This window comes from Ruditapes philippinarum, unplaced genomic scaffold (genome assembly GCF_026571515.1).
Source record: "Ruditapes philippinarum isolate M1 unplaced genomic scaffold, ASM2657151v2 ctg6442_1_1_1_1, whole genome shotgun sequence".
Lineage (NCBI taxonomy): Eukaryota > Metazoa > Mollusca > Bivalvia > Venerida > Veneridae > Ruditapes > Ruditapes philippinarum.
This window is the reverse complement of record NW_026860920.1, coordinates 1-27,451: the sequence shown is the minus strand read 5'-3', so window position 1 is coordinate 27,451 and position 27,451 is coordinate 1. Positions and strand designations below refer to the sequence as shown.

General features: G+C 31.2%; 1 protein-coding gene across 1 annotated transcript; it reads left to right on the top strand.

The window, feature by feature from the left end:
- Window positions 1-212: 212 nt before the first annotated feature.
- Window positions 213-16,103, top strand: LOC132713928 (uncharacterized). The gene is made up of 7 exons (XM_060696632.1): window positions 213-292; window positions 5,053-5,114; window positions 6,913-7,206; window positions 7,654-7,781; window positions 8,213-8,444; window positions 14,106-14,459; window positions 15,570-16,103. The coding sequence occupies exons 2-7, from the start codon at window positions 5,060-5,062 to the stop codon at window positions 15,929-15,931; spliced, it is 1,425 nt and encodes a 474-aa protein (XP_060552615.1). The 5' UTR covers window positions 213-292; window positions 5,053-5,059; the 3' UTR covers window positions 15,932-16,103.
- Window positions 16,104-27,451: the final 11,348 nt, after the last annotated feature.

Genomic DNA, 27,451 nt, shown 5'->3' with positions numbered 1-27,451 from the left:
TCATTATAAACTTTATCATATTAAAGCCTTAAACAGGTTATACACTTATAATTGATCAATCAATGTTTTTAATTTGCCGTAATATAAAATATGAAAAACAAAGCCAACAAGGAAGGGCGGCATTCAAAGTCACAAAATTATACTATACTTGGCCAAACATCGAAGATTTGATGATTGCAAATCTTATAAGAAGCGATATATCTTTAGGTATAAGGATTTTATGCGTAGTTGTCGTTTTAATGAAATACAAATTCTGTAACGAGTAATGTGACATAGAATTAATCTATTTAAGGTAACATCTTGTTTATTTAATATTTATCGAGTGTTAATTTCCATATTTTAAACATGTAAACTATTAACTTTTATTTGCTTTTTTATCCTTTTCTGTCAGAGTTTTTACAACGTTTATACAGGTAAATGGACTTAAATTAAAAACAAAAGAGATATATTTATTCTAAATATCATAAATTGTAGCTTATGACTACAAATTCATATACTAGCTAAATGGATTCCATCTGTTTTATGCCGGCTTACAAAAAGTTTAATAAACCAATTGTTAGTCTGTAGTTTCTGGAACGCGTTTTATTAAATGGGTTAATCATACCCTATGTGCTTTGGGTTATGTGATTAAGTGATTAAATGAAACTGTAGTTTCATATTACACTAATTAGGTTAAAAAAGTATCAAGTATTTGCATTATAACAATAACAATATCTATATGACCATCGATGAAATAAATTAAGGAACTAATATTATACAAATGTATTAATATGTTATAACAGAATATTTATATACGTGCTGTTGTAAATGCTGGGTTTGTCTCTTATTTTTATATAAGTTTAAAATGCCTGATACACTTACAACCAGTGGGAAAACACATTTGTATCCAAGTGGCACAAGCGTTTTGAGAGGGTATCATTTTAATGTATGGTGACAAAAGTTCAGGCCGCACGACATTGTATGTCACTTTAGGAACAACGTGTTAGATAAGAAATTTTTGATTATGACAAACGTTATAGCATGCGAGGCATTGCAAAGCAACGATCTCACTTACATATAAAAGGCTAGTGTCGTCAAATTTCTCGACGTTATTACCAACTGTTGCCTCACACTTGTGAATGTAAATGTACCAATATTGCACTCGTTTGTACTTTAGTAATCATATACTAAAATAGTATCATCCTTAAAGTGCACGTTTTATTTAAAGACTTTATTCAAAGGCAGTTTATGAATCCGAATGTTTTAAAACCTTTTAGTAATTTACCGGTACATGTTTGAATCCCATACCAATTTTGACAACCACATGCAACTCAATGTCATTTGTTGAATTATGCGCAGGTTTGATGCCAAAACTATACAATATTTCTGTGACATAACCACCCAAAACAACATCTTCAAATTTTCCTGAAATGATGATTACGTGTCATTTGATAAGTCATTGGACGAGTGTTAACTTTGACTGGTATAGATTGTATAATGAATTCATAATAATCTTATAGAAACTTTACTGTACTGATCATTGTAACCCCTGGAAAAGCTTTAGGAATGCAGACAATTTTATTGGTAAATAACTGAGACTGTCAATCACTTTGATATGTAAATCTCGCTCTTTTGCTATCAACATAAATTGTGAGCCACTAAAATGATCTTCTCGAGCCTCATAAATTGGTATATGAGATACTCTAAAAGAAAATACCCGTCATAACATTTCATGTTATGTACAAAAAATATCGTGCTGCAGGGAAAATAACCATTCAACTTATTGCAGTATTCGCCCCTTCAAACGTGATTTCCCTAAATTCGCATTTACCCGAGCACGGGCTAAGTTTAGTGCCATCAAGTGTCATCACACTCGTCACAGCGTGAACCGCACTATGTACAAATTTGGGGGACATTGGCTTATCAATAAATTTAAGACATACCGTGAGAGCAACTACAAAATTGTGGCGATGCGTTGCTTATCAGCACCAAGATAATTTACAGTGTTGGCATTTAGAACAATATTTACATACCTTCTGTGCTTGACAGTCTTTACAATAAGTTTTCTCTTACTAGGTAAATATCCGATTTCACATACCGAAACTTCATCTTGACAACATTCAAAATTGAAAAAAAAATACAATCACAATAATCCTAACGCGGTTTCGTTCTCAGATAACATTTATGTTCTTTCATCATGTTTTTTACACGAGTTGCAAAAACATCCTCACATTGATGTTTCTCTGTTTTCCTATAACTTTGGGGCATGTAGGAGATTTCCAATATTTTTGGCATTGCAATTGTGTTTTTACATTTTTGTTTTCCCCTTTTTATAAATTGTTTTTTTTTCTGAATGTTTTTCGTAACATCTTTCGGACCTACAGGTCATGTTACAATTTTTACATTTTATTTTGGTTTCAGTTTCTATACAATTGTCCATTTTGCAAATAATACATGAAGATTTACATTGATGATTCTCTCTCTAGTTGAATTGTTTAAAGCATTTATTCGCCAAAGTACCTCGTGCTGTAGAAGCCCGTGATGCTTGTGATTGCGTGTAAGTGATCGTCGACGACATTTATAAATAAACATGGGCGATCGTCATAACTGTGACTTGTAATAAATTTATTCCCAAGTTTTGCACTGACCACCATCACGCGTACACTGAGGCTTCTTCAAACACCTCAATAACGTTGAAACTAGCTGGTCCATCTAAGGGCACTCCTGCTAGCTGACCTATACTTACAGCTATTTTTTCTGTTCTTCGCAAGATTTGCAACTTAAATGTTTACTCCGGAACTTGCTTGATCCAAATAACTTTTGATGATTTAGTTTAGATTTTGTTTAGTGATATCTTTCCATCCATCTTGCCTTCTTGCGTACATCTATTTAATGTCGCCCAGCTTACTTCAACTGCTCTCGCCATACACAAATAATCGTCATTTTCAATTGTAACAAAGGATGCTTTTAGTTTTAATGAATTGTGTTTTCCTTTCAGTTTAGTTATTTTACAGCGAGGGTCTCCACTTCTTTTTGGCAAATCGACTGCTCACATCGAAATATCCGCACTTTCGTCAATGTGTAAATCTTGATTACTGTGAGCACGTTTTCAATACTTCCCATTACCTCATCGGCATTTAACTGCTCCAAGGGCTGGAGGGGAACGCATTTAGGATCATTTAAGCCTTGATGGTGGAAAACAACGCGGCCAAAATCGTTCCCCGCCAAATTTTCCCGGGCTTCCTGCAACATTTCTTCAAACATTTCTGTATTCACTATTTCTTTTTAAAAAAAAAACATACTGATTTTCATTATTTGTTTGCTTATTTTGGTGAAATGTTTTATCATAACATTTCTAAGATATGTCATATATCATTTTAGATAACGAGTTTATAGTACAGTCAATATCATTCTTTCCTGACATCAGTTTATTACAATTTTTTAAAGGAAATGTCTGTACATTTTGCTACTACTTAACCTTTAACTGAATTAAAATGATATAGGGCCCAGCCATAACACAAACATCGGTCAAGTATGAAAAAAAATCAAAGTCCACTGTATTCATAACAGCTCTATTTCTGAATTTTGAATGAAAGGTACAAAAATCTGGTTCTACCCGCCAATTGGCTATGATAAAAAAATCTTATCACAAAGTTAATAGTCAGTTACCAAAAGAATTAACGTGTGTATCGTTGTTTGGTCGCCTCGGATGTCACTGGTTTTCGTCGGCTGGCAGCACAGTGATCAATCTAACTGAATGTTCTCTACATGTTTCGGCCTCTCACCCGTTCGAGCATTGAAATCGTCCATTCAATAGACTTGAGTTAGGTTATTATATTTACAAATATCACCATTTAGTTGCTCAAAAAGTCAAACTATAACAGTTAGGAATTTACATCTTTGTAAACAATTCAATTATTATGGTGGAATGTAACAAGTACCAAAGTAAATATCTGTTTCACATCCAAAATGCTCAAATGTTTTCAATTTTATCCAAATTATACCGTGTAAGTTTATATTCACAATGTCAGGCTTATTTACCAACTCTATGTGTAATAAATAACAATGCCTCCACAACTACGTTTCGCTTTTAGTTTATTGTTAGATCTAGGACCATGTACAAATTCATTTTTTTAGATTTGTAGGTTTTGAAATCCACGTCACTGTTAGTAGTACAATATCATATGACGAGATAAGAATTATTCAGCTTAGACTTTAATCCATTTATACGTATTTAAAGATAGGATATTTCAAATTTCATTTCCTATTTTGTATAACCGCAGGCCGAAGAAAACTGTAGTTGGGCACCTGTAATTGTAGTTCTGGTATTGGGAGAGAGTATACCGTGTTCATTTCATAATTGTCGAAAAGTGTGTCTATACGTAGACTTGCTTTATCCCAGCATCACATGCTTTCTTCAGAGTCTCCGTCGCTGCTGTACCTGAACCGAAAACTGATCGTTTACACTGCGATTTTTGGGTCCTTTCTTGTCAAGTATTTTCTGTTTTATTTCTAGCTTGTCTTCATGATATCTAAATTTCAAAACAATTGGGCGTTTTTGTTGGCCTAAATTTTCCGATTTTACTTGAAGCATATTTTATTTTTTTAACATTTCATACAAAAACAGATACATTGTCACATGCAAACAAACTACAAAACAGTAACGAATAAATTTACAGTTATTAAATGGATGTTATAGTTATTATAAAAAAAAACAATGTTTTCTGATTCTATGCGGTCTGTGTTGTGTGCGTCTAAAAACCTAGTGTATCATAACAAAAATCTAAAAGTTTCTTTTCATAGTTCTTCCCCTTCCTTTCAGTAACTGGCTCGCATTCATTAAAATCAAAGAATGACAAATTGTCTCTCATTGATCTACTTTGCACATCAATCCAATCCTCTTGTTCGTGAGTAGTCCGTCAAGCTTATCATAGCCGGATTTTTTTTCACACAAGTTTTCGAATCAAACGCTCTGCCTGTCTTTATTTCATTAACATTGCTTTGTAAGGACTGGTGTGGAAATTTACCGTCATATCATCATTTTTCATGATATTATTTATTTTTAAATTTCAGCTTAACCATGAATTCTGTAACTAAACCGATCTTAGTATTACATGTGTTTCTAAGTGTAATCGGTGAGTATGAAGTTTTATTATTCATTTGAACAAGAAAATAATAATGAAAACAAAGAGTGATGCATTCATTTTAAACTTTTCCTTCAAGAATATGTTGTATTATTAATGATTTTAGTTTATTTTATCAAAATACTTAACACATTTCGTAATGTTTACCTTAACATTTGAATAAACTGCAAACATTATTAAACGTTCTGATATGAGCACAATTATTTTATCACTTTAGTAAACTTCTCCCTTTAAGATTATTGAGTAATACAAGAGATATTCTAACTATTCACAGAATAGAGTGCCCGACACAATTTGCATACAATATATAATTGTGTTGAAATGTGACAGAATTTCAGTGTAGTGATGCAACTGAAATCTAACATTGTTGGCCATTATCTTAAATGATGTTTGCCTAAACTAGCTTAATAGTATTGTGGAAAACAACTAGAAAAAAGTCTCTTACACATTTCTATTTGAAGAAAACAACAAGGTCATTATGTGCAAAAAGATGCATGACACATAAAATATGAAAATATGAATTTGAATGGTTAAATTATGAAAATTGTTTTGAAAATAAATAACTTTTTATTGATATTAAAGCAAAGGGTAAAAGAAATATGGCTGATTGATTTGAATAACAGATCAGAAGGCTCCACAATAGCACTGTTTTAGTACAATTGTTAGTTCTAATTTTAGTAAATATCTAGATGTTATAAATATACGTGCGTACATAATAGCTTTAGCACGTTTACGCACGTCATCTCAAACATTTAGAATAGCTGTAGAATCTGAAAGATGGAGAAAACCAGAATGTATTCCTTTTAATGAACGAATATGTCATATATGTAATACATTAGAAGATGTATATCATTTTGTACCTGTATGTAATATATTTAAAGATCTTCGTAAAAAATATATAGCAACGGATAGATACAATGTATATTTTCTATTTTATATGTAGATATATCTATAGCATAATGTTATGTGTGATGCTTACTAATACAAAAGTACTTTGTAAAAACAAATTGCCTTACGTTTTAATTTCAATCATGATAACCAGCTATTGATATTTACCCTTACAGTCAAGTGTTACATATACTGCTAATTCATCTTCATTACAAATTAAATATAAACGATGGCTCAAAAAATTATAGATACATGTATATCTATATCTTTTTATAAGGCTACTTTAACTATTTGGTCAATGTAACAAAATGCTTTATGCTATATGCTTTATATTGAGTACTTTGATTATAACTTGTTACGTTTTAAGAATGGTTACGTTGATGGAGACTCCAAATATTTCTGTTTAATATGCCGGTGTGCTCTGTATTTTCGTTTTCATATTTCGATGGGGCATTTATGTGTTATTTTGTAGAACTGTGTATCATTTGGTGATCGCGTTCTTTTTAAGAAAGATCAAAATCCTTATATGATTATAATATTTTATCTCGGGCGTCGAACCTTGTTAACCATATTTTGATATAGAAAGAAATATATTTTGCCTTATTGTAATATTTATATTCTTCTGCCTCTCCCAAGCGAGATAACATGTGCTCTTCTTAGGGTTTCAGTACATATAAAAGTTCTTGTTCTATGAAATTCTTTTTATCTTTACGTGAATTTTATTATTTACAATGTGCATACAAAAACAAAATGATACGTAAATGGTGTATCGTGTCATAATTCTAACTGTTTAGATATTTCAGATTAGGCTATATGCAATTTTTCAGTAAATTATGTACCCTGTTCTTATATGCTTTAAAGGTGTAAGAAGATTTAATATTTGTATTTCTTTGATTTTTAGTAGCTATCGATCTAACATGTGACAGCGTGAATACTTTGATACAATCTGATGTGACATGCATATGTAAAAACGCACCGGACATAGACTGGTTGATTGATGATGTGTTCAACTCAAACTGTGTACTGTCTTCAATATGTGTACCCCAGTACAGTGGTTACAATTACTCGATTAACATAACTGAAAATGTTTATAAGATGACTATAAACTCATATGATTATAGTAATTGTACAAAAATAACATGTAAAGATACAAGTGATAGTAACAAGATGCAGTCGATTATCCCTTCTTCTTTAGGTGAGTATTTTTTATCATTTGTTGTTAAGGTATTTTTCTATGTCTATTTGAAATAATTAAAACAAAAATAAAACAAAATACAAACAAACAAAAGAAAGAAAACCAATGCAAAAAGGTTTTAATAAAAGGAAAACTTTCATTCTTTAGGTTAAAAAAGGGGACAGCACGGTTTAGAGATTTAAAATATCCGAGACCTTTTAACTAAAAAAGTTTGTTTCCCGGTAACTTTTTAACTTGGACTTGTATGTGTTCTAGAGATACTTTAAAGCATTATATTAATTTTAGAATGTTCATTGAGATTCCCTGATTTCAGAATTGTAATTTTCAAATAACCAATGACATTCCTACATACATTCAGTTGTTTCCAGTAGATTTAACAGACATTTAAACCGGTCCGATAACATTTTGTAACATATAGCACAAAAAGCATATACATTTGTATTTCAGTATTCGATACGACCTACCCAACATCACTGATAGAGCCTGGGTCGAACAACAGCAACGGTATAAATTCTGTTACAACTGGTTGTATTTCTGGTTACTTGGACGTGCAATATGAATGGTATATTATTGTAGTAAGTATTTAGAACTAAGAATTCTTTAAAATATGTCCTTACATTATAGCGGAATTTCGCTGCTGACATTGTTGTATTATGTAAGCACCACGACTTAGATTTTTTTATCGTAAGATACGTTCCAATCATAGCATATTTCACTTATAAACAAGCTTGCTTGTTGGAATCATTCAATGTAATGTTATGAAAATGTTTTACTCATTATTATTATTATAACAAATGCGTAACAGTATATTTGTAATGCTAGTTTTGATAAGTTTAATGCTGAACGCCATTAGAGAAAGCGATTTTCTCAATAAAAGCGATCTTGTATGACACGCATACCATCAATTAGTAATTTTTCTCACCCGTCCGAGCGGAATATTATATGTTTACAATGTAACTTCAACATTCTTTTATATTGGCAATGTTTCATTTTTAACGTGCTCAAGGATGGAGTGGAAGAAAGATATTCTGTATATAATACAAGCATAATCGACACGATTGACAACTCTTTGTGTGTAAATTGCGACACTGATGTTAATGGACAGAGAACAATTGGGTTCGAGCATAGTGAGGCATCAGGATCTGGAACTAAAACCGGTCTTTTAAAGGTGTCCTTGCATCATGTCTCGACAAATTTGCACCTTAATTTAACATCAAGATATTACTACACAGTGAAGGGTAAGTTAAAATTACCACACTCAAATAGGATTGATTTGTGTTTTAGCAAAAACTCAATTATTTAATGACCAAATAACTCTATATATGCGTCATGTGTGTCTATGTCGCTCAGAAAGGCAATCAATAAAAAACTGAAAACATGTTTATTTTTCCACTCTCATATTACAGGATGATACAACATCCATATCCGCGCACCTATCATTTTAATTGTTAAAGATTTAATGTCGTACCCGATAAATAAATAAAATACGCAACAATCGCTACAATGAAGAACTAATTGTCGTTCCCTAACGCTCGCTTTCTCCATTTTATTGAAGACAACAACAATTTGATATTTACGTTATAATAAGGCCACCGACCCATTATATACAATGCAACATGGAGTATCATTAAGATACGTCCCTCCCTCGATTAATATCATCTGATATACTACTAATATGATGTATATAAATATAGACATTATACGTATTGTTGTATCACAACTTGAGTTCTTTAATGAGTAAGAATCATTTAAATTTGTTCTTCCACTATATACCAATTTAGTAAGTATAGTTGGCGAACTTCATTATATTTATAACAATGAAAAGCATGAAATTCACAATTAATAAAAGAGATATTTCTATTATTTTAGCAATAGGTACAAAAGCGTTGTTCTCTAGGTATGTTTTAATGTCTGTCGATTTCTATTTAGAACACATAAGCTTAGACAAATTTTTTATAAACGAATGGTAAATCCAATATTAAGTATTTTTCTACATGTGATAGTGATTTAAAATTTCTATAATGAAAGCATCGACTGGATATATTAATATCATTATGCCAATTTTGAGTGTAACAATCAACCAGTCTGTGTCTGTTTAAGCAAATGGATAAACAATACAGGATTACCTATTTCTTGCGAAATCCAGGCAAACCCAAAACCATACTCGAATAATATTTTTTATCTCAGTAGCCCAATTATATCTCCCACTATCATCATGAGTTTTTAACATAAGATAGCATTGTCGTGGGTATCTTGATTGTTGCATAGTCAATAACTTATACCAATATTCTAAACGATCATATAAAATATACATACATTCTCCTAATGTCATTGTTTGTGGTTCTGTTAAAACTAAGGCATCTTTTACAAAAATCATAATGAACAGTTTAAATAGCATTTACTTAACAATAACCCCATACTTGTGAGGCATAACATAATATTTTGGTTTCACCAAAGAATCAAACAATTTAAAGTATTCTTTGATTGTAAATATATCCGAAAGTGATGACTAGAATAATTTTTTCTTCGCTGAATAGACAATTTATTGTGGGTTGATGACCAAGATATATTTATAAATTGATACTACATTAACAGGAGATCCACGATCCAACATTCATAATTTCTAAGACCTTGTTAGGCAGCACCAGGCAGATGTAGTTACCTCTGTCTTGAAACGGCATACTGACCGGACATTTTAACCTTGAATTACACCATACAATGCTTTCCTCATACAATGGACAAAAGGCATTCATATTATAGTTCAGATACAATGTGTGATGAGTAATAACATATTTGCCTTTTTTCTTAACTTTGTTTCTTTTGTTCAATGATCACAATTATACAGTCTGCTGCTAGTAATTGTGATTACCTCAAAACTTCCTGAAAAAGAAGTTCGACTCACAAATTATGTATAGAACTTGAACGACATTTGGGTATACGTAGACATGAACGAATTTGCCAAAACTGTTTACAAAATGATAACTATTGTTTTATTCGAGATGAATTTCACGGGGTTTTTTTATTTCCCAACGAAGACAACGTTAAATATCTCCCTGGTACAGTCATGATAATACATTCCATAGTTTTTGCAACTTGATTTAAACTCAAATAAAGAATACATGTATTGGTGTTTTGTTTATTACATTATGAACATTATTGAGATCAAAAATAAATAGGAAAAGCATGTCATAGATATCAACCTGTATTATGTTGTATTCTATGATATAATTATACATAGTCCTATAGATAGGTACCTTGCTTCATATACATGATTAATATAAATATATAAAATAGGGCATTGTTAAAACATGTTGCTTAATTCAATTTATGCTTTGCAGATTCTTATATATAAGAAAGCGTTTTTCGTGTTTCTATGTCCTCTTTGAAAGTACATTGTAATTGGTTGATTGACACACTAAGGAAACGAAGTGACATAATAATATGTAATAACATGTATATATGTATCGTTATTTCAAACGGATACATGAACCACCTTCTGAATATAGTCTTTCATTATTTAAGTCAAGCACTTTTTCTTTTGATACTGTATTAAGCCTTCATATATGATCCTGAATTAATGAGAAATTATATAAGTTATATCGGGAACTCATCGTTTTAATGCATTCAAAATTCAATTTTAAATGCCAACCTTCACACTCCCTTCTTTGCCACACGGGCAACATCCACAACACGGTTGTCTGTCGTGCAGACCGAGTGTCACAAAATAGTTAAAGGCAGACTATTTGTTTATGTAAAAATGTCATTATATGTATTCTAAAACGTAAAAAATCATCATTTTAGAGATCATTTGACCATAAAATACATGTATTAGGAGACCATATGTGATCTTTCTTAAGACACCTTTAATCCCAATAACGCCCCTTCTTTGAAATAAAAACTGAGGACTACACGCCTCTGTCTCCGTGCCTAAAAGGCCGGATAGACCGTCATTCAACCTAGAATACACACAATGGTTGCCTATATATTGGTGCCAATTCTTTGTCTATCATATAATAAAGATAGCACTGAGTAACTTGCGGAACATTAATACCTTATTTTATTTTATTTATTGTTTACAATAACCAATATAACACTTCATTATAAATTGAATGATTAACCAGTTCCTTTAAACATTCCATCGTTTATCACGATTTTAACAACATTTAACAACTATGTCTTGAAGATCAATTACAATGAAACTGATTCAATTGTCATAAAATGGACACTCCTCTCTCTGATCTTAGATGCAACAATCATTATCACGGTCATTGACTTAATTATGTCGGCCTTTTCTTGTGAAGTACTTAATTACGATACGGGTCGACTCTAATAGATGTATTCAAGAAATCGCTATGTCTTTATAGGATGGTATCAAACATACATCTATTAGAACAAAAACGGACATTTTATATAATTATTTTATAAAACAACATTTATTTATCAAAATGAATTCAGGATATATAGTTCTGTTTGTACAAATTATTTCTTTTATGGGAATTGTTTGCGGAAAAGGTAAGTTAAATAATGTTTTCACTGTTATAAATAGATGATTTGATATTACATATTATGTTCATTTCACAAAATAAATTCAGGATACATATAAAAATTTCAAAGCCATAATTTTTCGATTGGAAAGTAAACAATATTATAAGCGAGCTCATAGAGAAAATTTACGCTAATCTACTAAATATATAGCTGTAAAATAGGCATGAGTACATACACCATGACATAAGTCATTAAAATATATCAAAATGTTCATGTAGATTTGCTGGTATATAAAACAATCTTTTATAATTTACTAATATATCTTAATGACTAATCAAAATCTACCAAGAATTGAAAATTATGCATATTCTTTGGTCGAGACCTTTAAATTCAATTACAAAATACTTTGTGGTGAAGGTTTTTTTCCCGAAACGTCCACAATTGATGCTGATATTCTTTTTTTTCCTCGAAATAAGGATGATTTATTATAACACTTTAAGTACCCGGTAATTAACGAAACCCTTTTAATGTTATTATTTTCCTGAAATCTTTTAAAATATATATATAGATACATAAATGATACAAAAGTAGTCATCTACTAGAAAAAATTTTCTAAATTAAAGTCTATACTAGATTGCTTTATATTACATGTTAAAATACTTTATTATAAGCAATGAACGACTGTCTTCCCTTATTTTTTCTCCCGGAGAATTCCATTTGCGCTATTAGATATGACATAAAGGCCAGTTTACGAAACATCCATTATATTATTTGTACCAAATTTCCTTAAAATCATAAATTTGTGTACTTTGAATATTTTGTTTGCACTGTTTGAATTTCTTTCTTGCTTTCTTTTCTTTCTGTTTGTTTCTTTCATTTTTTTTCTTTCAAAGATGCTTTTGGAATAAGAATTTTAAGAATTTAATTGTCATTTAAACAAGAAGAATGTAAAGATCCGTTAAAATCACAAAAGGTAATATTCAATTTAGTGGTACAATATGATTCTAATCTTCATAGGACACAAATTGTCCGGCGTGATAATATGTTCGTTTGAGAAGATTCTTCATCAGAGATAATTAGTGTGTAATGATAATTGAGCCGTGTCACGACAAAACCAACATAATGGGTTTGCGACCAGCATGGATCCAGACTAGCCTGCGCATCCGCGCAGTCTGATCAGGATCCATGCTGTTCGCTTACAAACCCTATTACAAGTAGAGAAACTGATAGCAAGCAGTATGGATCATGATCAGACTGCGCGGATGCGCAGGCTGGTCTGGATCTATGCTGGTCGCAAACCCATTATGTTGGTTTTGTCATGACACGGCTCAATTGTGTTACAAGTCATGCCAACAGTTTAAAAAAAACAAATGGCAAATAAATATTCAGCCACTGTCCCTCTGTTCATTGCGTAAATCATAATTCGGTCACCTGATAACATAAATGTTGATTTCAGGTCTACAATAGGCGATAAAAGGCGTCATTCGTTTCATTTAATCTCAAAATAAAACAAAACATTACAGTTTCAGATTTTTCAAATTACCATTTCATTTTTCCGATATAAACAAGTAAAATATATCAAGATTAAAGACTAATATTAAAACAAAACAAATACACATGAATATGCAAAAGACGCTCATTTTAAGAAAATATTATTAATGCGCACATGAAAGTTCGGGATTTAAGAAATGAAATTTCCTATTGCCTGAACCTTCATTTTCAATGTGTCTGGTGTACGGTTTTAGTGATTTAGTTGTAAAATCTTTAACAAGATCTTTAACTAGAACCCTATATAAAGGGACTTTGACATGACGTGATTCGAGAGTATTGTTCCATTTCATGTACGAGCGTAGGTCCAGATCAACAATTTCAGATCATTCGTTCACTCCATTAACCCAACGCGTTGCAACGTTTTTCATTCAAACTGGACTGAGAATAAAATAAAGATACGATTTTCAATGTATTTTCTTTTGTATATTTTAAATTACCATTTGCATATCTTCCTTTGAAAGCGCCCAGAGAATATATGGTTTCCTCCAATAGTTGAACAGCATAACATATTTACATACAAATATTAATAAAAACTAAAGAGAGGCAATTTCCTTAAGACTGGACTTGTCGAAAAACAAATACAATATCAAAATAAAGAAAACTTAATTAAATCAATTTCTTATACAACGAGAGTACTAAAAAGGTTGGTTAATACTTAATAGTTTATATATTACTCCTGATAAAATAAGTAAAATACACGTGATTACTCGCCTTCTGATAAAGTCTATTTTGCCACCAAACTGTGATAAAAGTAGAATGGTCTTCTGTAAAGCCAAATTTCTTTTGAAATCAAACATTTAAGTATGATTTTAGGTTTTCTTTTGCATTAGTACCATTACTGAGTTCACCATAAACCTATCTAGATTCAGCAGAACTTCACCTATTTCCCTCGTATGTGCAAGCGGAACTCCGTGGCACTGTCACTATACCGGTGTCATGGAAACAGAAGTCGTCTGCAACCTTGACCATTGCACAAGACCTCAGCGGAACGCTTACTGATGTTTTAAAGGTCAATGGCACGGAATACGAAGTCATAAATTTCTGGAATGGCAAGGCAAGCGTGGAATTATCGAATGGGACAGAAATAAGATGGGCGAATATCACACTGACAAATGTGGCGCTTGAAGATGAAGGGGTTTACACGGTCAAGATCAGAGAGGGAGCCACGGATGAAGAGACTTTGTATAATACAGGCCACTTAAGGATCGATACATACGGTTTGTTATATTTAGGCATTTTTGTAAACTGTCATCAATTTGGTTGGATCATGAGATTTGCTAAAAGATTGAGGAGACTGCAGATATACATTTCTGTCGTATCAGCATACAATTAAACTTTAGACACATGATAAATTTCACTACATGATGTATTATGTATGACGTTATTAAACATTGTTGAGTACAATACTGAATCCTACTGGACGAGTACACAGATGTCAAACTATATTGGACGAGTTGCACGTCGAATCTGATATAGGTTTTGCTACTGTGTACGAGTCCAATAGAATCGGTATATTGTTCTCAACCATGTACTTCTTTATTTCATATCACCATTTATGATACTTTGACAGAACATTGTTATTTCTATTGCAAAAAAAAAAGGATTTGATATGGATTTTGGACTCTCAAAAAAGAAATAGAGGCTAGATGGGGAGCGATATAGTTTAGATATGAACCTTTTGCACTCTGGAAATGAAAAGGTGGCTAAATTGACAAGATTGAATTCAATAATGAAAATTATTGGAACAGTAGTGCAAGTGATGAAAGTGCAATGGTTATATATTGTTCTAGCACATTTTAAATGTTTGTTAAAAATAATGAAATTCCTTTAATAGTCGTAGTTTATAACTTCTTATTTGCAACATGCATATTGATATGAATGAAATATAAAATAATTTTGTATATATAGTGTACTCTTGAAAATATATTCACAGAATTGAAACATGTTAAGTTTCATCAATGTTTGGTAGTAAAATGGTGTTTTCTTTCTTAGTTTTGATATTTTACGTGATATACTATGTGTCCAATTTTGTAATGTCTGATATCACTGGCGATGAAATCTTAGTGCAATTGTAAATTAAGGGTTTTTCGTGAACTATTTATCTTAGCTAGTGGGTATAAGACTTGAAAAGAATGAATGAATCTATCAATGTTATTTTTGTAAGATAACGTTACCATTTTTGTGTTTAACAAATTTTTTAACTAGAGCATGTTATTATAGATGCGAACATAAAATTCACAAATCAGTTGGCAATTACTTCAAATTCTCAAGCCTTTGTTACTAGTATTTTGTTTATTTCTGTTTTATTTTCTTCGATATGTTTACAGCGTTGCCAATCTACATAAACATCGCCACTAGCAACAATCTCCAAGTCAATGAAGGTGCAGAAGTTAAGTTCACGTGCACCGGAAATGTAGGTCGGCCCCCTGGAACGCTGGAACTGGTTCAGTTTTTCTCTGCAGAATATTCCCCAACTGTTGCCATGATGTCTGTACCGGAACTGCCGGAAATCAGTAGAGAAATGCTTCCCAATGGAACGTTCAGAATTCAGCACGAGTTTCGCGTAAATTTATCTCGCACCGACAATGGAACAACTTTTAGATGTCGAAATGTTCATTATACACCCGTCTTCAACGTCATTGAAAGCCAGACATCCCCTATGACCTATGTGAATTGTAAGTTAGATTGAGTCAATAGTCTAAATATAATATAAATCTAAAAGTACCTTGGTTCTCAAAGAAACTTAATAAACCGGAAATATTTCATTGAATGTTTTAAAACTTTTAAAGTGTAAAGGGAGATAATTAATATTTACAAACTGATGTGCAATGGTTCTTCTACTATTTCTTTTTCTTCTCTTCTCCCCAAAACTACACTCAGTGAAATTGAAGATTATGTGTAAATCCTGCCTCCAGATTCGTGCTAATTTTCATAAAAACAATTTGAAAGTACATTTAACACGGGGGTGGAACCCCAATATGTATCTCAAAAATGAGCATCGGTAAAAATTATATATGAATTTCCGCTGCACCAGATGTGAAGCATAACACCAGATGTGACTGTAAAAATATGTCAATCGCAGGGTAAGTTTTCATCTTTTTAAACATTTATATAAAATTCAATCCTTTTTTAAGAAAATCGAAATGTGATTCTACCCTCCTGACTCTCCTATATTATCTATTTTTGTTTTGAATTTCTATGCAGTCTTCATCGAGATATTCTTTCCTTCGTGGGTTCTGGTGTGTCCAAAACATGCAATGTGAATGAAGAAATTGTCAATAAGCGGACTCAAAAAACAGAGATTTTACGAAATCTCACTACAGACCGATGCTGAACATTCAGACAAATCCTGATAGATTTGGCTACAAACGAAGGGAATCGCTGCTAAAAATTGCATTTGAGCTCCATATGTGCTGAAGAGATCCATATGTGCATAATAAAAAACAAATTAGAAACATAATTACGCATCACTTTCATAAAGCAATCTATAATTTATTCTATTGTGTATTATTCTGAAATAAAAATATCATTATCCGAAATAGACACATTTTCACGAGACAAGCTTGAATAACATAATATCTATATAGAAAGAGGTAAAAGACATTCTGCATACGAAAGGTTTTGAAAATACATAGATATGATGGGAAGGCCTTGCTTATGTTGATTTATTGACGCCATGTGTACTGCAATCATTCCATTTTTATGCCGTCATGCATTAGGTAATTAACTAATTATTCACTCGACTGCACTGTCTGCCTAATAGGGGAGTAATGTGAAGCGTGTTTGAATTTGTTATGACGCTGTAAAAAAGTTAGTGATAAACTTTTTTGAAAAAGATCAAAGAAATTTTGCATATTTGTTTTTCACATTTCACATTTGGCTATTTAATGATTATATGGAAGCGGTCCGTAGTTTTGTAGATGGTTTTCTACATCACTTATGGATCCCTTCAGCACATATGGAGCTCAAATGCAATTTTGAGCAGCGATTCCTTCGTTTGTAGCTAAATCTCAATAAATGTTTAAATCAGGATTTGTCTGAATGTTCAGCATCGGTCTGTAGTGAGATTTCGTAAAATCTCTTCTTCTTTTTTTGAGTCCGTTTTAGTGACATTTTCCTTGTTCACCTTGCATGTTTTGGACAAACCAGAACCCACGAAGGAAAGAATATCTCGATGAAGATTACATAGAAATTCAAAACAAAAATGGGTAATATAGATGAGAGTCAGGAGGGTAGAATCACATCTCGATTTTTTTTTAAATGATTGAATTTTTTAATAGATATTTGAAAAGATGAAACTTACCCTGCGATTGACATATTTTTACAGTCACATCTGGTGTTATGCTTCACATCTGATGCAGCGGAAATTCACATATAATTTTCACCGATGCTCAGTTTTGAGATACATATGGGGTTCCACCCCCGTGTTTAAGAGTGAAATAAATATTGTGAAGTGGAATGAGAATTTGAGATTTTTAAAGGTCACAGTCATTAAATAAATGAGTAGGATACTCAACTATTTGCATAAAAGTTCTACAATCAGTTTTATCACCAAAAAAAAATCTTTAAAACTAGACCCAAGTTTTGTAAGATGATAATATATATTATGTTTTTTAATATTTTCATAATGATTTCAACTGTAAATATTGAGGATGGCTTCTCTAAACTGAATGTTTGGTGTTGAAAAGAGAAACGCTCCATATTCATATAAAGGCTGGAGGACGGAGCAGGGTCAATACTGTATATATATACATATAGGACAAGAGAGCAGAATGTACATAGCAAAAAATACAGTTCTCTATGTGAAAACGGTATTATATGGAAGGATTGAAAAACTTAAAGAATATTAGTACTTTGTCTATGATTTACTTTTACAATATAGTTAAGTAAAAGTTAGTGAATTATTCAATTTTGCCTTTCGACTTGTAAAATTTACAGGGAAGAACTGAATATAAAAAGTCTTTTCATTGGACATTTTAAATTACAAAATAAAATCTGCGATTCTCATTGGCCATTATAAAAATAAATGTTAAGGATAGTTCTTGTTATTCTAATATAGTGCTAAACTAAAATTTAAATGATATAGAACTTTGTCGGTCTTATTTGAGAGACCGGTGTGTATACAATGATCACGGGTGCAATGATAGTTGTCACGGTTCAGAACTGTTCACTAATTAGGGGAGATGTGTAATACTAATTAGGGGAGATAATGATAAGTTTGATAAGCTTATTTTTCAAATTCCATAAGGCCACATGGCCCGTGAGGATACACAATACAATATATATATATATAGCAAGACAGTGTACAAAAATAAATTTCAAACAAGTTTTAAACTACAACGGAGAAGGTTTACATTCATTTGCATGTTGAAATATGTTAGTATATTAATAATCCATTTCTAATATTATCTAAATGTTTACAACATTATGTATGTGTTGTATTCTATAAACAACACCTGCTCTTCCTTGTCACAAAATAACTATGTGTGTTAGATATATGAGTCCTTACATACTAGTCATATCCTGATCTTGTCAAAACGAAACACAAGACCAACATAAATTATGAGTCTTTAATATTTTAGATAGGAATTTGCATACTGTAAGTATCCAAGATGAAGAGAGATATTCTTTAAATGCTCGAAATCTAATGCTCAGTTAAAAAGAATACAACAATATTATTCTGTAATGTATAGTCGTATGAACGTTACATCGTGACACTAAATTATTATTCGGAAGAAGAGTCGTGGAGTAATTTTTAGAAAACTTTAAAATTTGCTATCATGCATATATGTAATCATATACATATACACATGACATATATATACATACATACACACACATATATACATACAAAATAAATATACTATAAAAGTTACACTTATTGACATGATCACATCACGAAGATTGATTACGATTTGTATACAACTTCTCTTTTCTAATTTAAAAAGCGCTATGCACATATTTACCAAACTTACGTGCTACACAAATGTTTTCCGTATTTAATAAGTCTATGAGTTTTAACATATTTGGTATTTTCCAATAGTAAGTAGGTATTAAACGTTTTCTTATATCACTATATAATTTACATTTCAATACAAAATGAAATTCGTCCTCTAGGACGTTACAACAAAAACAAGTTATTTCATTAAATGGTGTACTATGGGGTTTAGTCCATCTACCAGTCTCAATATGAAGCCTATGAGATGATACTCTTAATTTAGTTACACTACTACAGAATCTTTTCACATGAATAAAGTTAAGGTATGGTTGAAATTTAAAGTCGGATATTTGTTTATAAAACAGAGCTCTACTCGAGTTATCTAATCTACACGACCAATTCTGTACGAATTGATCTGTTAATCTTTGTTTTACAATACATAAAAAGTAATCAGAGTTTCCCACACTTTGCATTAACCAAGCATCATAAAAACCTAAATCACACAGAAGATGTTTTACAAGTAAACACCAGTTTGTTTTGTTGGGAAAATTTTCAAAATCGTTTTTCAGTAATGTATAAACTTTCTTCACATATTTATTTTCATTTGTATGCAATATCTTTAACCAAAATTTTACAATATTGTAATAACGTACCGAATTTAATGATATTCTACCTAGTTCACCATATACAAAATCGTTTTGAGTAACTTTTTTGACACCAAGAATCCGTTTACAAAATTGCATATGTACTCGTTCTACACTATTACCTTGAATAAACCCCCAAACCTCGCTACCATAATTCAAAAAATAGGCATTATAAGTTTATCAAATAGTTCCAATCTATGGGAAAGTGAAATGTTAACAAATTTACACAAATACTTATCCATTTTAAAAATTGCTTACTGTGTAATCAGCCGGATAGCTCAGCCGGTAGAGCCGCGGAACGGTATTCCGATTGTCCCGGGTTCGAGTCCTGCACATTTTTGTCAGCCTGCCATTATGAAATAAAATATATAGGATTAGTTCTTTAACTTTCTAGTTAAATTGCTCATATGTTTAACAATACTACTTTCATTCTGATTCAGATCTCATTGCATGGGCTGGAGGCCAAAAAGCATTGTCATTGTCATTGAACATTTTATTTTCCGATGAACTTACTGAGTTTATTTTACCAGAGACATATAGAGAACATTATCTATGTCTCTGATTTTACACAAGAACTGAGGTTGTTGTTGTTTTTTTAATTGTCCAAAATAACGAGAATAATATCAGAACTTAATCAGGTACCCTTGGTTTATGATGTTCGATAAGTGCTAATTTATTATATGATTATTGATGCGTTCAACTAATACAATGTTTATACTCTTTATATATTTTTGCAAGCCGTATGCTTAATTGTTAACATTTCTAAATGACTGCATCTCAAGTATCTTTTTAAAGATATACTTCTTGTTTATAATAATTTTATTTAACCATAATTCTAAATTTAAAAGAAAATCCCAAAAAACGTTTTGAATTGATGTGGGACAAAACTCAGTACATAAATATTAAAAGATCCTCTCATGATATGCATAGCCTAGAATATATTTTATATGTGGTAGGCCTAGGTATTATCAATACCATGAATGCTGTGGGTTCGGGAAATTATTTGTCAGTCTTGATAGTAATTGACAAGTAACTAATCTTATTTAAAACACTCATTGCATGTTTACAAAACTTAGTCATGCTTCAAATATATGATGCGTTTCATGGACGGCTGTTTAACTATTTTAAGAATGTGTATTCAAAAAATCTCAGGTCAAAAATAGTCCGTCTTAAAAGCGTGTACTTGAAGAGTATACTTAATTTATTTTAATTGTCATACAAGAAAATAAATAAACATACTAATTTAATAATATAAAGGGAAGATAAAATACAATAGGTATTATCGATGTTGCATTAAAAATGCTTCTCTTTCACTGCATTTGGGACTACTTTCTGTAAATTGACAGTTACCTGGCGGAGTAATACGTGTCATCCTTTTATGTCAAGGTTGTTGTCCCAATCAGCAAACCGCCATATTTGTTTTCAAATGTTCAATTCAGGAAGCGAAGAAAAATGACTGGATTATTAACGCTATTAGGCCTCTGTGCCGTTTGTTTTACAGTGTCAGGTAAATTTAATTAAGTTAATTAGAATTTAAATTTAGTTTATGTAACGTTTTGGAAGATTTATAAATATCTACCTGGGTGTGCTTCACCAGTGTTTATCAGTTTATCAGGGTTTCAAAATATGACATTTTTGTTCCGACGATTTTTATCCATGAAGTCACTTTATGACTCTATATATAATTTCTATTTAAATCGTAGAATTCCTAGGTGTTCGTACATAATTACATGTAGGTTCTATATAAACTTTCAGCAGTTCACGTATGTGCAGGTATCGATGAAGGCAGTGGCTAGCCGTACCGGACCGGTTGCACGAAATACCCAAATTACAACCAAATATAACAATATTCATTTTTGTTTGTATAAAATATAGATTATAATGAGAAAAGGAATTTATATTTATGAAACAACATGACAAAGCCAGCTATAACTTTCATTCTTTCTGTTGAAATGAGCAGAACTTTGAGATTTTGTAAGAAAAATAAACTTGTGACTTTGCTAAGACATTAAGATAAACATATATTGTTGTTTATATTTAAATTGTTAGGGTACATTTTTGTTATAAGTTCATACACCGATTTATATTACAGGGATTGGACACTCCTAGTCCTATAAATATGACGTCGCTTTGAGATATTTTTGCTTCTGGGCAAAGCAACATCATATCGAAATTGCTCAAAAACCCATAGCATGTTCCGCCAGAAAATCGGGCGGAAAGAAAAACAATGAAGACAGCGTGTATTTACATAATTTTTGACCTATTTATGACCAAACTAAAAAATAAATACCTTTTGTCAAAATAATTAAACTGTCACATCCGAAAAATCATGATTAAATCCTCTAATGTATTTCAATTCCTTTTACAGCCGATAAACAAATGGCGGCCGTAAAGTGCGCGAAATCTGATTGGCTAATTCAAATGCAGGCGTTTAACTCAGTCAGAACAATCTAACGGAATATTTTTTTAACGAAATAATTGCCCATGCACCGTCAGTGTGTTCGAATATATTTTCCGTTCAAAAATTTGGAATCAATCTGTAAAGCACCTTGCTTAACCAGTATGGCTGATAGACAAAAATAGATTGATGTTTATATTTTATTTTAAATTGATAAGTACATCGTTTGAAAGTTTTTGTGTATGATTGAGCATGAAATTGAAAGAAAATATGATAAGCTTTTGAATAAAGCTTGAAAGGCAAGACAATAGACATTTTTGGATTTTTTTATGATGCTATCATTGCTATGCGTTTTTGAGCAATAACTATTAGACGTCAGGCTTGACCGACAAAAACTATAACAAGCCTGTAACAGTGTAACGTCTAATATATTGGACTAGGACACTCCCAGTTAACCCTATATAAATGCTTAAATATCTTGTCGTGCACCCGATAAAGGTACATCAATCGATAATTTACCGGCGCGAAGCGTAAATGCCCGTTCGCAACGGATACCTACTTTACAAAATACCATATACTGTATAGCTTTTTCATTTATTATCCGATTTTGGAAATTTAAAGTTTATTTTGAAGAAAAATACTTGGTTAATTCTAATATCTAATTTATTTTTTAAAGTTACAGTTTATCTGTCCGCAACGACGGTTAAAAAATTAACTTGACGAAATCCGCGGTAAATTTACATTTTTTATATAAAAATTAATAAAAAAAATTTAAAAAGCAGGTATTTGAAATTTATTATTTAGGTACCATAATACTTTCAGTTTCAAAACAAAAAAGAAGCCGATGTAAGTTATTCACAGATGATCAAAGATGCAATATTTAAGATTTATTGGGTATTTTTATTTTATTTATTTATACATTTTAGGAACATAGCACAAGATACAAAATATAAAATCATACAGTTAAGAGATAACATAAATAAATCATATATATAAAATGAGATCATAACAGGGCTCTACAAATCCTATAGTCCGACGTCCGGGACAACTCTAAAACCACTTGGGACAATTGACAATAAGCAGAAAGTTAGTCCCGGACAAGACAGATGCTCATCTTGGACAACTGTAAAATTATGTTTATTTATACGACCCTTCACAGCATGGTGCGCTGGTAATCTTCGCCTGAGGCAATCAATCTCAGCATTCGCTACGCTGATTAATTTTACATTGCCACAGGCAATAAAAATAGATAAGACACTAAATGTTTGATAAAAATCTTAAAGACAAAGTCCAACATTATTATAGACATGTCAAAAACATTATTAAGTCACAGATTTGGTCTTTGAAGTTGATATATTGACACAAGCAGACTGCAATTTGTGCCGTGAATTGAAAATTTGGAATTTTTTGTTTGAGGCTTTTAGATGAATTCCTAAGTGGAAAACAATATTAAAATATCCAAAAAGTATCTATTACAAACGCATTCGAACATACTATAATCAAAACAGTATAATTTATGAGGAAAACAGAATTTTTTTCATTTGTCACATATTTTCGCGATGCCGATTTTTTTTTATATAAATCGTATGACAGTTTTAAGCAGTTTAAAGCTCTGCAGCAAGCAGAAATATTAAAAATCTTTTGTTACTTATGAATCAAAAGGACTTTTTTTACAATGTTAAGATAAATAATGATGAGATTTGTAAGTATTTGAATAGTCTAATTCACTATCATATTTTATATTTCCCTACCGGGTAATAATGACTGTCTTTTTCTTATTTACCATGTCCAATGTGAAATGTGGAAACTGAGAGAGGCTATGGCTAACTAGATTAATGTTAGAATAATTTTACTTAAATTTTCAAGATCAAGGATAAAAATTCAGGAAAAAAAATAAAACTGAAACAAAACATATAGGCCTACACAGGCTATTGAAATTTGAACTTGAACAGTGCTGAAAGGTACCTGGGAAGAGTGCTGAACAATCAAAACTATTTCAGTTGAAACAAAATGTTCTATTTTATACTAAATGAAATACAAAAATTAAAAATATTAAAAAAATAATTGCTTTTTACTTCTTCTTTGGATATACATACTATGCATACTGAACATTTACCGAGACTTGGACACTTGTGGTCAATTTTGGGACAACTCTATTTTGCTAGGTCAGTTGTCCTGGACAACTCTATTCCAAAAAAATTTGTAGAGCCCTGCATAAAACAGCATAAAAGAGCACACTTTTGTCATAAAAAATAAAATAAGAGGTACTATGCACCTATGGATAGCCCATTAAGCTAAATGCTTATTTCCAATGGGGTCCATAGAAATAAAAAAAAAACTAACATAATTTTAACCCTTTCCCCCCCTAAAAAAACAAACAAGATAAAAAAATATAAGGGTAATGTAGTCAAATTTATTAACGCACAATTGTTTTACAGGTAATGTATTGCGGCCTTTATACATGAAGAAAATTTATTCATTTTTTTAGTACAAAATATTGCCGAGATTGTCAATATTGCCATATTCATAGAATATTTAAATTTCATTTATCATTTATATCATTATTATTTTTTGTAAATCTGTTTTCAAATGTCGGTGCAGTGAAGTAGACAATCAGCGTAACAGTAAAGTTCTCTCGTGTGGCTGTCTCTATTCCGGCCTTTTTAATGTCACTCGTATATTTTAATCCGTATATTTTAATTATTCTTTTTATTTGAATGCCTGTAGAAAGATATTTATTATACTTTTTAATGTAACGCTAGAAACAATAAAAATCTTTACAGTTTGAGTCAGTATTTTGCGAAATAAACAATAAAAGTAACTGTTGATTATTTTTTACACATCGCTTAAATTTCTTTCAAGTTTAATTACGTTTGAAGGGGGGTAAGTGATAATTAAAAAACTTTATTTCCCAAACTTTCATTACAAGGTTACATGTGATAATTGCAACACTCCATCTTCAAAAAACAAATATAATTTGAATGTATATTTTGTATATGCGCGGTCTTTAACTACAGTCCATGGCATATGTGATAAGAAAATGATTCTGAAGAAGATATATATAAATATATGTAAATACAATGTAAATCTATTTTCTTTATTAACATTTATAAATGAAATTGAAAAATATACAACTAAATTTGTATAGTCCTTTCTCTGAAAATAATGAAAATAAACATGTGATAAAATAAATCATTTGACGTGAATTGTTTAGGATATCTATGAAAAAATTATGTTTCAAAATAAAAAAAATATTATAAAACAGCTGTTCTCTATGCCAATAAAAGTTTCTTCCTTGCAATCTAATGAATTCATCTATATAGGAATGCTTGTCTAGAATGATCTGAAAATATATTAAATACACTTATAGTAGAATATTTACTAATTTATACTAATATACAGGTAATCAAATAAAAAATGAACAAATCATTTGGAAATAATTCACAGAAATAAAGACACATTTCAAAAACATGAGTTTTTAAAAGTTTTTTTAGCAATCAAGAAACATTTTTTTGCAATGCCGTCATTAAACCATGTAAAAAATAATTATCTTATTCTGAATCGCGGTAATAATTCGTGCTTGAAGTAAAAGGGCGGTGAAGTGTAGAGAGTATGCCTAAACAATAGGCAAATATTTTTTAAATATGTACTTTTAACTAAGCGTTGCAGCGTTCTATCAGCATATTTTCATATAATGATTACTTTAGCGACACAAAATATATACTGTTTCAATACATTCATATGTGTATAACTTTTCACAAAGCTGCAATAACACCACATACTCCGGTGAAAATCTGTCATTTCGTACTCCGCAGCACGTTCCGCCATCTCATACTGTCAGCCTTTATCCGATTCCGCGCATGCGGCGCGCGACGGGACTTTAAAAGCTAAACGAAAAGTGTCCGATCCTTGTAATATAAATCCGTGGGTTCATACAAGTGTCCATTGTACTGTGCTGTTATGATAATGGGGGAGTGAACATTACATTTTTGTGTACACAGAAATTTTTTACAACCTTTGAAAGAATAGGTAAAACAAGGTTTTTTTTTATAGAAGCAAATGTAAAGTAAGATAACAGAATTTGAATGTCTTTGATGGCAAAGTGAATAAAGTCATATGAATTAAATTTTTTCGATGAGTCCGAGCCTCGCGCGTTGTCTAACTTTTTTTTTCATACCCTATTTTTTCCATTTTATATATAATTCGATGCAAAATGAATTGAAATATAAAGGCAGTTTTTGTTATAATATCTAATAATTTAGATATACTGGTAATAATGATTTTTATCCTGTGTAGTATTCATACTGTATGAAGTAGTCAATTTAGTGATTAGAATAAACATATTGTATTGATTTGCCTTATTGTTTGATGTATGTCAAGTAAAGCTAATTAATGAAAAGAAATATTGCAAATGTTCACACATCGAAGTTGATCAACACTATTTCTATGGTTCAAAGTGGTGTAATATCAAAGAAGATAAAAATGGCATACCCGAGGTCAGCCCTGACTGATAAGCATATAGGAAATGCACCAACTGGTTCGAATCCCGGTAAACTTGGGTGGTTGATGGTGACATAACTATAATTAAGTTGTTCTGGTGCGTATACATGTTAAACCCGCTTATCTAATTATGAAGTAAAAAATTAACAAGTCTTAGTTAATTATGGAAGAAAAACACTTTTAGAAGACTATTTACTCGGAGTAAAAGGTAATTTGCCTGTATCAGTTTATTTTAATACCGACACCCTTAAGAAGGAGACCTGCTATGACTTTGGGTCATAAGAGATACCTACTTAATTAATAAATGACCACTTGAAAAATCAACCTTTAAAAAATTGAAAACCCTTTGATGTCCCCGGGGTTCCATTAAGTTTTTAAAATTTGGGAAATCAGAGACTGCAAAATCTCTGATTTTTAAGTCAGGTTAATAGGTAAAAAAAGAAAATGTTTAAATTTTGCAATCACAAGCAAAATCAAGGAGTAAAAATTTCCCCGTCCATTAAAATTTAAGCCCTGTGCTACCCAAAAAGGGATGTTTTTAAAGCGGCGAAAAAAGTTTGGTCTGTAAAATTTAGGTTAAAATTAAAATATACATAAGTATTTTTTATACTACGACTTCAGTAGACTTTTTTACCTCCCAAGACTCCTCTCCAATTTCCCCCTACTGATCAAGGGAGTCTGGCTGGATCCGACCTTCCTGTTGACCTTTTGCTAACAGGGGGTTTGGGA